Consider the following 12,415-nt stretch of genomic DNA (forward strand, 5'->3'; position numbering starts at 1 on the left):
AGACAGAGGTGTGCACGTGTGCACCAGAAGGCAGGCACATGCGTGTGCAGACAGGCACACACTGATACCTGTGCACCTTTGCAGGTGTGCATGCAGACGTGCACACAGACACACTCGCACCCAGTGTTGTTGCCCCTCCTGATCAGAGTTCAGAACAGGACTTCATGTTCTGCTCTGAAGCCCTCTGCCAGTTGTTTCCTTCTTTCACCAGTCAGCATTCGGGATTCTGCTGCTTCTGCCTTTCCTTCTTGGCTCCTTCCCAGTGCTATGGCAGAGGAGGTCCTGAAGTTGTTTGCCTCATACTTCTCCTTTTCTCTCTGTTTTAGCACCAGTCACGTTGTCTCAGCACAGGCCGAGTACCTCAGATTCTCCTCCTCCTTCCCATAGCTCCTCTACTCCCAGCGCTTTGTCAGACAGCCTGCATAATAAGCCCAGGAGGGCTGTGGCTCTACTCCTTATCCTACATGTAGAGCCGGAGAGGCACAGGGCTCAGATCTACCAAGCCTCTCATCATTTCCCCTGCATCAGGTGTTTCAGAAACAGCTTCAATGCTCGTTTATATTCCCTACAAGAGTCCTGGTCCCAAAGAGCTCAGGCACAGCGTAACCTGTACGTAAGTTGCTGACATGAAGGCAGCTTTTCTTCTGGGGTACTCCTCATGCTTGTTTCCGTCTCTTGAGGGATGCTGAACAGCTGTCTTTTGGGCAGCTCAGTGACAAAAACCCAGGAGTAAACACTGGGCAGCCCAAAAACGTCACGTTTTATCATGACTATCATGGCTATTTTATCATGGCTATCTATTTATCATGAGGTGACTTGTGGGAGGCTAGGTTAAGTAAAGCCCTCTTCAGAACACTCCTGAGCAGGTCCTTAGTGTCCTTTTTCTCCAGTAGGAAGTCAGAAGACTTTAGGAATCAAGCTGTTTTGGCACTCACAAGAAGCGCAGTCAGAGCAGGGCTATCCCAGCGGTCTTTTCTGTCTTTCTCCTCCATCTCTTTCTCCATGCGATGGTCTCAGGTGCTGTGTTTGTGGAGAGGGTCTTCCCACACGAGGAGCTGGGGCTGTGTGCAAATCTTTTGTAACATTTCCATAGCGTACAAGGAGTTGCTGCAACTGTTGGCTGGTGTCTGTGCTGCTGGGGCTAACTCAGGGCTGAGGACCTGGCGGGTACCACCATGACTTGTTCTCCTTTCCTGATTTCCTTGCAGGACAATCCATGGGCTGATCTACAATGCACTGAAGCTGTTCATGGAGATGAATCAGAAGCTTTTTGATGACTGCACGCAGCAATACAAAGCAGAGAAGCAGAAGTGAGTAAGAGGTTCTTGCCCAGTGACTTGAGCTTGTCCTGGAGTTGCTTTGGGTGCAGTACCAGGTGGCAGATGCCAGTACTCAGGGGGGAAACACAAAGGTGGTACAAATGATTTGGTCAAAAAGCAGAGGACTCCTCAGCAATAACCATGTGTGGAGATGAGAAGAGTTAAATGTGTGATGAGATTAAAAAATTCTTTTCAGTTCTGCTGAAGCAGGTAGCTTGGAAAGGAGTGACAGAGTTTGCTGGCTCATGAGGAAATAAATTGCAATGTGGAGGCCACTCAGCTTTTCAGAGAATTTTGGAAATAATTAGCAGTTTTTATGTGTGTTAGTGAAAGCCGGTGGAATCCTGCTGCTTTAGGAAATCTTTTCTAAAGAACTTTGCTGCGGTGCAGAAGATGTTTTATGCCAACTGCAGGACACTTTCAATTTTTCAGCGATAAAGATGGAATGATACCTGGAACTTCAAGGAATAAATGGTGGGGATAAAATCTTAGCTCAGCAAGCGTCATGCAGTAGCTGAGTCGTGATGCAGTAAAGGGGGGGGGGGAAACAAAAACCAAACCACTCCTGCTTTCTTGTGTTGGTTTTGATGCTTGTAAGGCTTACCTTGATGAGCTGAATCAGTTCAGGAAGCTAGAGGAAACTTTTTCTTTCCTGGGTCAGCTTTCTGCTGGCTTAGTGAAATAAAATGGTGCTTTTCACTCCTGGTAAGCCAGGGCTGCCAAAGGGGAGGCAGTGAGGAGCTCTTAGACATGTGCAGCTGTTTAACGTAGGGGCAATTAATGGCAAAGTTGAGATGTGAATTAAAGTTTGGGGATGGGCAACCTGCATATGGAGAAATTAAGCTTTTGTTGCATCTAAATTGTCAGCAGACAAGATTCTTTGTTTTCCAACTGTAGGGCATTTGTGAAGCCCATATCAAGGTCCAAACGTACGTTTTAAGTCAGTCACAGTGCTATTTACAATCCTATGTAGGATTGTTCTAGAGAAGGCCAACAAACTACCTCAGAACTGTCCAAGAAATGGACAAATAGATCTGTACTGGTTTCTGCTCTTCTTATTTTTTTTTCCTCTGGTGCCCCTCTGACTACCAGTGCTCAGAAAATCTTTTGTTTTGTACATTTTACTGTCCTGCATAACCAAATTTGGTAAAATGTTGATCGAAAGCTTGGGCAGAGGGGAATGTAAAAAGCTTTTTAGCAGCTGAATCTGAGACAGGTTTACTGGCAGCAAGCATGGTACAATTCCTCAGCTAAGTGGGATTTCCCTACCACGGGGATCCAGCTAAAGAGTCCTTTGTGTGCAAAAAGCAAGAAGGCTCAGCTGCGCTATTACCAGCACGTTATTACCAGCTCGTTTTGGTTTGAGCAGTGTGGAAAGGTCCCCTTCTGAAGGGATGCTAGAGGTAGGAGGGAGGAAAAGTTTCGGAAGGTCTGTGGGGACAGATCTCAGTGAGGAGTTGGGTAAGGGCCCTGGGAGTGGACAGGACATAGGGCAATGATGGGGGATAAAGAGCATGCACTTGAGAAGGTGGATTTTTTAAAAATGGGCTTACTAGAGCAATATTCCTAAGTTATTTGCTTAAGTCTATTGTAAAAATGTCATCTGTTTCCTTCATATCTTTAAGACTTGCAAGAAACAAGCAAATCCATGAGCACTTAACACTTGGGCTACGTGTTCTGGACTGTAATGGAATAAATCATTGCTGGAATGAAGGGGGTTAGAACCAGCTTGGTTCTCTGGCAGGAGAAAATGTTATTTAGCGGTGTGTGTGTCCCTGTGGAAGGAGAGGGTTTTGTAGCTGAAGAGTCAGCCCTGGAGTTTGCAGTGCCATTCCTGCACTCCCTACCTGCCCTTCTGTCGGCAGGGGGCTGCAGCCCGTTCAGTGAAGAGTGGATCCCACTGTCACCCTCCTGCTGGAGGAGACGTGCTGCTTCCACAGCTCCCTTCTGCTGTCTCACTGGCAGAGGTCACTGCAGGCCACAGCCTGCTGACGCGCAATCACGTGGTGTTGCAGCTAATTGCTGTTTGCTTTCCAAATGCAGAAACCTCAGTGAAGCAGTACTTTTTTTTCCCTAATCAAAAACCTTTTGAGGTCGTGACGTTTGTTGTTTCAGGGGTAAAGCAGCGTTCCTCAGGCTGCCTGTGGGAAGCTGGCTGGAGCGCTGTAATGCGGGACCGATGGTTAACTGCATCACACCCTTGTGTTTCTCACAGGACCTCTGCCTTATTCAGTGAGGCTGGCGAGGCTGAAAAGCTGAGGTTTCTTTTGTGTAGACAGAAAAAAGGAGGAGACCTAGGAAATGTTTCCCAAGGAGCCCCCTAGAGACCCTGTGCTGTGAACTAGAAGATAGCACGTGACAAAGGCTGCACACGTGAACAAAGCCAGTGGATGTGAACCGGTGAAAAGGAAAGATCTTGTAGGCACACAATTAGGCTGCAGCCAGCTGATAAGAGGTCTGTTCAGAAAAGGCTTAGTCATGTTCTTAATTAGTTGCTGCGCTTATGAGCGACGTGCCAACGCAGGCCTGTCACCGCTGCACCCCTTGCTGTGCTGCTGCAGCCACTGGGGCAAGGCAGGGCAGGGAGAGACAGCCCATTTCCCCAGGGTATATGGAGAGGCTGCTCAGTGCAGGTGATCTGACTGTGCCTGCCGTGCCTTAATAATCTCCCCGGACACTTGGAGGCTGTTGGAATTATCAGAACCCTTTGGAAAACAGCGGGGAGGTTTGGGCAGATAGATAGTGTCTTGTCCTGAATGTGCTGACCACCTGGGTGGGGACTGCTGGGCCTTAACTCATCTGTGAGGGAGAATAATCTCTGCCCATCTGTCAGGGATGCAAGGGCTTTGGATGCTGACTTTCAGAAAATGTGCTGTCAGCATGCCCAGGGGCCTCCCTGGTGCCTCATGTCTCTGTTAGCAGCTACGTTATCTCCTGCGTTGGCCACAGCAGCAGGAAAGAGAAGGCATCTCTCAGTGTAGCTCTTCTTTTCCAAATGCGGTGCACATCACCTAAAAAGCAAGGCTGGGGCTTATTGTCACATAAATGCAGAGCTGGCCTGTGAGGCATTGCTGCTTTGAGAGGTGGGATTCTCCAGAGACTCGTGTCAGTGAGTGACACTGAGGCACACTGCAATGAAAAGTGTCCCAGTGCAGGAGGTAAAGCCAGTCTGAGTGATGAAACAGGGAGCAGCTTCCCCTGCAGAGGGATGTTGGGCAGCCATAATACAGTTAAGCTACTCAGTGTGGCATCAAAATAAAGATGAAACTGTTGCGTTCCTTGGAAATAATTGTTTTGCTGGAAAGGGATCACTGGTGTAAAGCTTTTAGACTTTTTTTTTTTATTATTTTTAGTGCAAAAGCTTTTAGACTTTTGCTCTTAGTCTGGGTATTCTCTTTGTAAGCTGGACTCTTACGGGGTAGCTGAGCACCTTACAGATTAACAGTGGATCACTGCTGGATCTCAGAGGATGAGGAACGGAGCTCTTCTGCAACACTGTTCAGCCCTGCTTTGGTGATCTGAAAGGACAGAACCTGTGCTGGAGAGGCATGGAGCTGGGTGACTGGGCACTCAAGCCCTCAGTGTCCTGTGTAGAGGACCAGTACGGTGATGTAGTCCAGCCAGGTAAAAGGAGTTTCATTATAGCCTTACAGCACAGCAGGAGACGCAATCTGGGCAAGGTGGACGTTGCCTTGAGGAGCAATGAATGACCCCTGTAGAATCAGGGAACCATAGGATCACAAAGTGTCTGCGGTTGGAGGGGACCTCTGGAGGCCATCTGGTCCAACCCCTTGCTTGTGCAGGGACACCCAGAGCTACGTGCCCAAAATCATACCCAGATGGCTCCTGAGTATCTGCAGTGAGGAGGACTCCACAACCTCTTTGGGGAACCTGTGCCAGTGCTGGGTCACCCTCACAATGAAGAAGCATTTCCTGATGTTCACGTTGCACCTCCTGTGTTCCAGTTTGTGCCCCCTGCCTCTTGTCCTGGCACTGGGCACTGCTGCAAAGAGCCTGGCTCTGCCCTCTCTGCACCTTCCCATCAGGTATTTGATCACCACCCTCTGGGCCCAGCCATTTGGACATTTATTTTTTTTTTCCCCACCTCCCTGTCTGTCCATCCAGCCCATGCATCAACAGCTCGTCTCTGAGGATCTTATGGGGGAGTGTCAAAGGCTTTGCTGCAGCCCAGGTAGACAATCCACTCGTCTACCAGGCCAGTCACTTAATCGCAGAAGCTTGCCAAGTTGGCCAAGCACGACATCCCCTCAGTGAGTTCATGCTGACTGCGCTTGATGATTTTCTTCTCCGTGTCCTTCACATGCTTGGAGATGGTTTCCAGAGCGAGCTGCTCCACCACCTTCCCAGGGATGGAGGTGAGGCAGACTCATCTTCAAGCACTTTGTCCAAGCTGCTATGATTGATCAAGGATTATCAAAGGTGGCCTCACATCTGCCAGCTCCCTCAGTGCATCCCATCAGGGCCCGTGGACTGACGTACGTCCAGTTTGCTCAGTGCTCCCTGACCTGATCCTCTTCCACCAAGGACACATCCTCCTCGCTGCAGCCTTCCTCCTGGCCTCCGGGACCTGAGGTTCCTGAGGGCTGCTCTTGCTGTGATCTGCGATCCTTGCTTCTGCTCTCTGTACGTTTCCTTCTTTGTGTTTGGGTTTGACCAGGAGCTCCGTGTTTGTTCACGCAGGCCTCGTGGCATTTTTGCCTGGCTTCCTCTTTGTTGGCATGAACTGCCTCTGTGTATGGAGGCAATCCTTGAATATTAACCAGCCTTCTTGGGCCACCCTTCCCTCCAGGGAATCTCATGGGACTCTTCCAAGTAGACCTTTCAAGAGGCCAGTCTGCTCTCCTGAAGTCTAGGGCTGGGAGCTTGCTTTTTCACCTTCCCTGCTCTCAGGACCTTGAGCTCCACCATCTCATGGTCACTGCAGCCAAGGCTGCCTTTGACCTTCACATTCCCAACAACCCCTTCATCGCTGGTGAGGACAAGGTCCAGCAGGGAACCTCTCCTGGTGGGCTCCTCTGCCACCTGGAGGAGCAAATTACTGTCAGTGTCACTCCAGGAACCTCCTGGATCGCTGCGCTGTCCCTCCAGGTGGTTGAAGTTTCCCACGAGGACCAGGCCCTGCGAACGTGGGACTGCTCTCAGCTGTCTGTAGAGGGCCTCATCCACTTACTCTTGCCGGTGAGGCAGCCTGTAGCAGACTCACTACAATGTCACCTTTGTGTTCTCTCCTTAAGGCAAACGCACAATCTCTCACTCGGATTTTCATCTCTCGCCACACAGAGCTCTGTGCTCTTTAGCTGCTCTCTCACACAAAGGGCAAATCCCACTCCTCATCTTCCCAGCCTGTCCTTCCTAACCAGTCTCTGTCCTTCCACTGCAACGCTGCAGTCATGGGAGCCGTCCCCTTACATCTCCATGGTCCCCAGATGATAATAGTGTGAGTGCCTAGCAGTCAGACACCTTGGTCTACGTTTCCAGGGGCAAGATCAGAGTAATACGAATATTTCTGCTTACCACATGTTAAAATGGTGCTGGAGAAACTGGGGAGGAGACAACAGAAGAGAACTTGGGGAAGATAAGTGGTAACTCCTGGCCACAGCTCCCTGCAGAGACTCTAGAGCTCTGTCAGAAAACAAGGTGTGAGTTTCGTTTTTGCTTTTTGACCCCCATGTTCTCTGATGGGAGTACCTGCTGCTTGAATGCTCAGAAGCTTTATTCTCATTTTTACCCTCCTTTCTTGGATATATTTTAAGAATTTGAAGTAACTACAGAATATAAGAACCTCCTTGGCATGGACAGGCAGGGTGCTAGACAGACCAGTAGCTGAGATGAGAGCTGGAGAAGTTAAAGTCAGAAGTATAGCAGAGATTTGAGTGCAGATGTTTAAAATGTAGAAGAGAATAACAGGGAGCAGTGGATGCTCACCTCTGCTTCTGGGGGAAAGGTCACTGCCCTGGGATTTAGAGGTGGCCAAGTTGAATACTCACTTGAGGTCTGTGCCAAAATCTGTGCCAAGCTGAAGAGCCGTGCCCTGGCCTGTGGGCAATCATCTCTGGCGTGGCAAATTAAAGCCAGAGAGAAAAGGGAAATGTGGGCAGCTGAGCCCCAGATCTGTTGGAGATAACAATTTGCCCCTCTGCATCTGGGGCAGATGCATTCCCTCACCTGTGCTCTTCTGCTGTCCGTTTTTTTCTTCCCGTTGGTGAAAGCTGGGCTGTACCCAGGAGTTCACACCTCTGCTGTCTCTCTCTCTCTCTGCAGGGGAAGGTTCAGGATGAAGGAACGAGAAGAAATGTGGCAGAAGATAGAGGAGCTGGCCCGGCTGAACCCCCAGGTGGGTAGCAGCAGGACCTTAGGACAAACGAGACAAGAATATGCTGGTGGGGTCTCGGCCTCCTTCCCCAGCTCACGAGAGCAGCTCTAGCACCTGATCTCAGACCCGTGCACAGAGCTGCAGCAGGGCTGCTGGGGGAAGAGCCCTGCGCCGTTAGGATGCTGGGGGGAGCAGGTTTGGTGCTGGCTGGTGCCCTCACTCCCCAGCTGTCTGTCTCATCTGCAGTATCCGATGTACTACGCGCCTCCTCCGTTGCCTCCGGTCTGCTGTATGGAGACGGAGACCCCAACTGCAGAGGACATACAGCTGCTGAAGAAAACGGTGGAGACGGAGGCTGTGCAGGTGCGTAGGTGATGAGGGGCCTTCCCCACTCCCTCCCGGAGTGCTCGGGACATCACCGCAGTCAGTCCAGGGCCCAGCAGCCAGAACTGGCTCCTTTAAGTATTTAGAGGGTAAATTTCCCCTGCTCTAACCTGTGCCCGTTAGAGATCAGCCTGTAGTTTGGAGTTTACCTAACGTCTTTGCTTTGGAAGAAATGGAAATGAGGCTTTTCTGTGCCCTTTTGGGCTGTGCCTGGCTCTCAGCCTGCTCTGCAGCACACCAGAGGAGGGGGAGGCTCGGGGTGCACGGGGACAAAGGGGTTTGTTGCAGCTGTCTGACTCCTTTGGTTTGTCTGTAGATGCTGAAAGACATTAAGAAGGAGAAGGTTTTGCTGCGCCGGAAATCTGAGCTTCCTCAGGACGTCTACACTATAAAAGCCCTGGAGGCCCACAAGAGAGCAGAAGAGTTTCTCACCTCAAGCCAGGAGGCTCTCTGACGGGCTCAGGAGCTGGCCCGGGAAGCTCTGCCCCCATCCCTTTCCCCCAGGGGTCACCGAAATGCACTTGGTTCTCATGTATAAATAAGGAATGAACATGGTGAGCTGTGCCTGTCCTCCACTCCATCCACATCCCTCCAGGCTCGAGCTGGTTTTACGTTGTAACTTGTACCTCGCCACTGCCACCTCCTCCTGCTTCTGCGCCTCTGCTGTGCGTGCGTGAAGGGAGCCTGCCTGTCCCACGAGCCCAGGCAGGCCTCGCTTCGCTTCCACGCTGCCCCGTTCTTATTCCACCCCTTAGCCAGAGGCTGAAGGGAGCCGCGCTGGGCTCTGCAGGCAGCAGGGAGAGCCCAAGCTGAGCTCGGGGGGAGCGTCGGGCAGAGTTTGTGGGGGCTCTGCTCCCTCCCCGCCCTGCCTCGGGGCGCAGCTCTGTTTTCGGAGGGCCTCGTGCAGCAGGAGGCGTTTGCTTCCACCTTTCTGTTGCTTCCAGCCCCCTGTTCTGTTCCCTTGTCGGTGGAGTGGGGGTTCAGTGCTTCGCCACCCCCAGGAAAGCTGGGTGCCAGCACTACGTACTATTGCTTCCCTCCCTTTAGAGCATCCTTAGAAGCTCTCTTGTGGGAAAGTGAATTCCTTCAGCTCTTTGTATTGGTCCTTGCTAAGTCGTCTCCATCCCAGCGTCTTGGGTAATCGTGGGCCCAGAATTAACTTCTGGCTTCGTAGCAGGCGTCAGCCACTGCCTTCTGCTTCCTTCCTCTACCTGCTCAATTAAAATACTCCCGCAGCTCTCCCTTTGTTGCTCTGTCCCACCCTTAGCTCTGCAGTGGCTGGGGTTTCTAGGAGGCTTGTGCTGCTAAAGTCATTCCTGCCAATTAGTGGACGCGCTGGATCCACGTGACGGGGCCAAGGCCGAGTTGTGAGCGTTCAGTTGTCTCCTCCTCGCGATCGGCGGCTCGCTGCTGCTGCCGAACTGCTTCTGTAGGTGCTCTGAGCAAAGTTAGCCTCGCCCTGGTGCTTCAAGCACCTGCCGTGGCCTGAGGCCCTTGTTAGTTCCGTGCTGATTTAGCGTTTAGGGCGCACTCGATAGCCCAGGGGCCCTCGGGTGCTGCTGTGATCCGGCTCTCGGAGCTTCTTCCCCTGCCTTTTGCGCTGCAGATTCAGTCCCAGGCCGAGGCGCCCCCTCGGAGAGGCTGGTTGTGATGGATAAGGGAGCTCTGCTTCTTGCTGCTTCGCTTCTTGGGGTCGGTGCCGGCATCACGCAGCTCTGCAGCATCGCGGGGCGTTGCAGGAGGTCCTGGTGCGTCTGCTCCTCATCCCCACCAGCAGACGGCCTCCCGGTGCAAAGTTTCACCCCTTCTAATCCCGCTGCTGGTGCGCAGCACCTTTCCTTCCCTCCAGCCCGTGCTAAGCTGTTTTTCCCTCCCGTGTCACCCCCGTGCCCTGTTGAGCTCTCTTTTCGGCGTGCCGCCACCTCGTAGGAGCAGCTGGCGAGCGTGAGCGTGCCGGAGATCACCCCCAAACGCGGGACCCTGCCTCCCCTCTGCTTCGTGCCATGGGCCAGTGCATCAGGAGACTTCCAACACACCTCAGGGAGGTTATTGCTTATTTTCAACATTAGCCCGAGCTCATGGTCAGCTGCCAATCGATTACCTCACGCACGCCTGGCGCAGCATGCAGACGTGCGCTGGGCAGTGCCGGCTGAAGGCTTGCAGGAGCAGCGGGTGCACGGACGAGGACTGCCAAGCGCCCCAACCCGCAGCAGGGTTCAGGCAGGGGAGGATGTTTCTCCCCCTCGCAGCCTGGGCTTTCCACCTCGCCTGCTTAGCGTCGCGTTAGAAGCCGCCACCTCGTTTCTAGAGCGCTCCAGCATGCGCGTGCCCCCACCAGCACCCGCTCAGTGCTGGGAAGTGGCCGCATTTCCCTGCTCTGGGCTGTGCTGCCTGCAGAAAGCTGAGATTTGTGGTATGTGGAGCCCGTTCTGCCCTGCGCACGGCCCCTCTCCTCCCGCAGCCCCCGGCCGTGGCCGGAGGAGCGCTGCCGAGAGCGGGCCGCGTGTAGGGCACAACAGCACCACATCACGGCTGCGTGCTGCACGGCTTGGGCGTCCTCGTGGCTTCGTGCGTCTTGTTTTGGGGCAGGGACCTCAACGCTTCCTACCTTACCCTCGCCATCAGCTGGCTGCCCACCCATTCCGCTGTCCTGGACGTTGAAGAAGGGGACCACGTGAGGCAGGCCACGCGTACCGCTCGCACGCAGCCCCGCGGCTGCCCCGCTACAGCTGCCCCTCGCTCCACACTCGGTTCCTAGCGTTAGCGCCCATTTCTGCCCCCGCCTTCGCCCCACATCAGCCAAATGGACAGAACTGGAGCTGCCTCTTCCACTTCGCACGGCTCCCTCCGCCCGAGGGAACGAGCAAAAACTTAACTACTGCATTCACCCCCTGGACACGAGTATTAAGCTGCTTACAGTTCATATGTACATATGGTGTACTTTATTTTCAGTAGAGCATTACATAGTATGAAAGTGTTGGATTTTGTACAGATGTCCCTGTATGTACAGTACTAAATAAAACTGATCTCTTGGAAAGACACACTGGGCTCGACCTCTCGTACGCCGACGTGCAGCCGCCTGCCCTCGGAGGGGGCACCCCGGCGGGGAGAGGGGCTTCTCCAGCGCGGGGACGAGGTGTTTGTCCCAAACCACGCTGGGTGAAGCCACCCAAAATCCCTCCCGCTGCGTACACACGGGGTGAGGAACGCGGGCTGCCTCCTCCAGGGCAGAGCAAGCCAACACAAGGACATCACAGCGACATGTGGCAGCCAGAACCAGGGACGAGGTGAGGAAGGGAAATTGGACAACACCAATGGGAGAAACTGGAACGGAGACAGCGGCGAGCCCCGGCCCCAAATGGGGTGAGCGAGGGGCGGGTGGGGGGGTGTGGGCATCACTTCCAGTCGGGCCGGGGGCCGCTCAGGCTCTGCCTGGCCTGCAGCGTGCGCCGCACCACGTCCTTCCACTGCTCCTCGGAGATCTCGCTGGCCCAGGGCGGGATGCCCAGCGTGGGCAGCTTCACGCCGGCCATCGTCCGCTTCACCAGCTCTACGTGCTCTGGGGACGGTGACACGGGGACAGTGGTGACATGGGGACGGTGACACGGGGACGGCGGTGACATGGGGATGGTGACACGGGGATGGCAGTGACATGGGGGTGATGGTGGTGACATGGGGATGGTGATATGGGGATGGCGGTGACATGGGGGTGATGGTGGTGACGTGGAGATGGTGACATGGGGCTGGTGACATGGGGATGGCGGTGACATGGGGGTGATGGTGGTGACATGGGGACGGTGACACGGGGATGGCGGTGGCAGGGGGTGGTGGCACGGGGCAGGTGCCCTTACCTGGGTCCATGGGGATGGAGCTGCGGCTGCTCTGAGCCGCGGCGCCTTCCTCCTCCTCCTCCTCCTCGCTGTCCGCGGGCGGCTCGGGCAGGTGCAGCCCCAGCATCTGCGGCACAAACGGAGCCGAGGAGGGGGGGGCTCGGCCTTGATCCTCCCCCCGCACCCCCCCAGCCCCCCGGCCCGGCTCCCCCCGCTACCTGCAGCCGCTCCTGCAGCCCGGGGCCCGCCGCCTCGCCGGGGCCCTGCTCGGGCTCCTGGCTCAGCGGCTGGTACAGGTACCCGGCGCCTTCCTCCCCTCCCTCCTCCTCCTCCTCCTCTTCCTCCTCCTCCTCCTCTTCCTCCTCGTCGCCGCTCCACCCCGCAGCCCCCTCGGGGGCCTCCGGCGGCCCCGGCTCTCCGGGACAGACCCGCTCCGGCCCCATGCTCGCCGCCACCGCCATGCACCGGGCGCGGCCCCGCCGCCCCCTCTTCCTCCTCCTCCTCCTCCTCCTCCTCCTCCTCCTCCCCCCCCCCCTCCCGGCCGCGGG

At 54.6% G+C, this 12,415-nt stretch overlaps 2 protein-coding genes across 4 annotated transcripts in view; one reads left to right on the forward strand and one right to left on the reverse strand.

Annotated features, from left to right (window-relative positions):
* The window catches only part of PPP2R5D (protein phosphatase 2 regulatory subunit B'delta), a 28,955-nt gene extending 17,877 nt beyond the window's left edge, over positions 1-11,078 (forward strand). For all 3 annotated transcript variants that reach the window (XM_068675440.1, XM_068675441.1, XM_068675439.1), the window contains 4 exons: positions 1,209-1,310; positions 7,602-7,674; positions 7,900-8,016; positions 8,354-11,078. In XM_068675440.1, coding sequence (XP_068531541.1) covers positions 1,209-1,310; positions 7,602-7,674; positions 7,900-8,016; positions 8,354-8,491 — 430 coding nt within the window. In that variant the 3' untranslated portion in view covers positions 8,492-11,078. The remainder of the gene's footprint in view (positions 1-1,208; positions 1,311-7,601; positions 7,675-7,899; positions 8,017-8,353) is intronic.
* MEA1 (male-enhanced antigen 1) lies at positions 10,957-12,343 on the reverse strand. The gene is made up of 3 exons (XM_068675467.1): positions 12,086-12,343; positions 11,889-11,994; positions 10,957-11,596 (listed from the first exon to the last, which is right to left on the reverse strand). The coding sequence occupies exons 1-3, from the start codon at positions 12,326-12,328 to the stop codon at positions 11,433-11,435; spliced, it is 513 nt and encodes a 170-aa protein (XP_068531568.1). The 5' UTR covers positions 12,329-12,343; the 3' UTR covers positions 10,957-11,432.
* Between the last annotated feature and the right edge of the window lie 72 nt (positions 12,344-12,415).

The sequence above is a fragment of the Anas acuta genome, chromosome 3, assembly GCF_963932015.1.
Source record: "Anas acuta chromosome 3, bAnaAcu1.1, whole genome shotgun sequence".
In the NCBI taxonomy this organism is placed as follows: domain Eukaryota; kingdom Metazoa; phylum Chordata; class Aves; order Anseriformes; family Anatidae; genus Anas; species Anas acuta.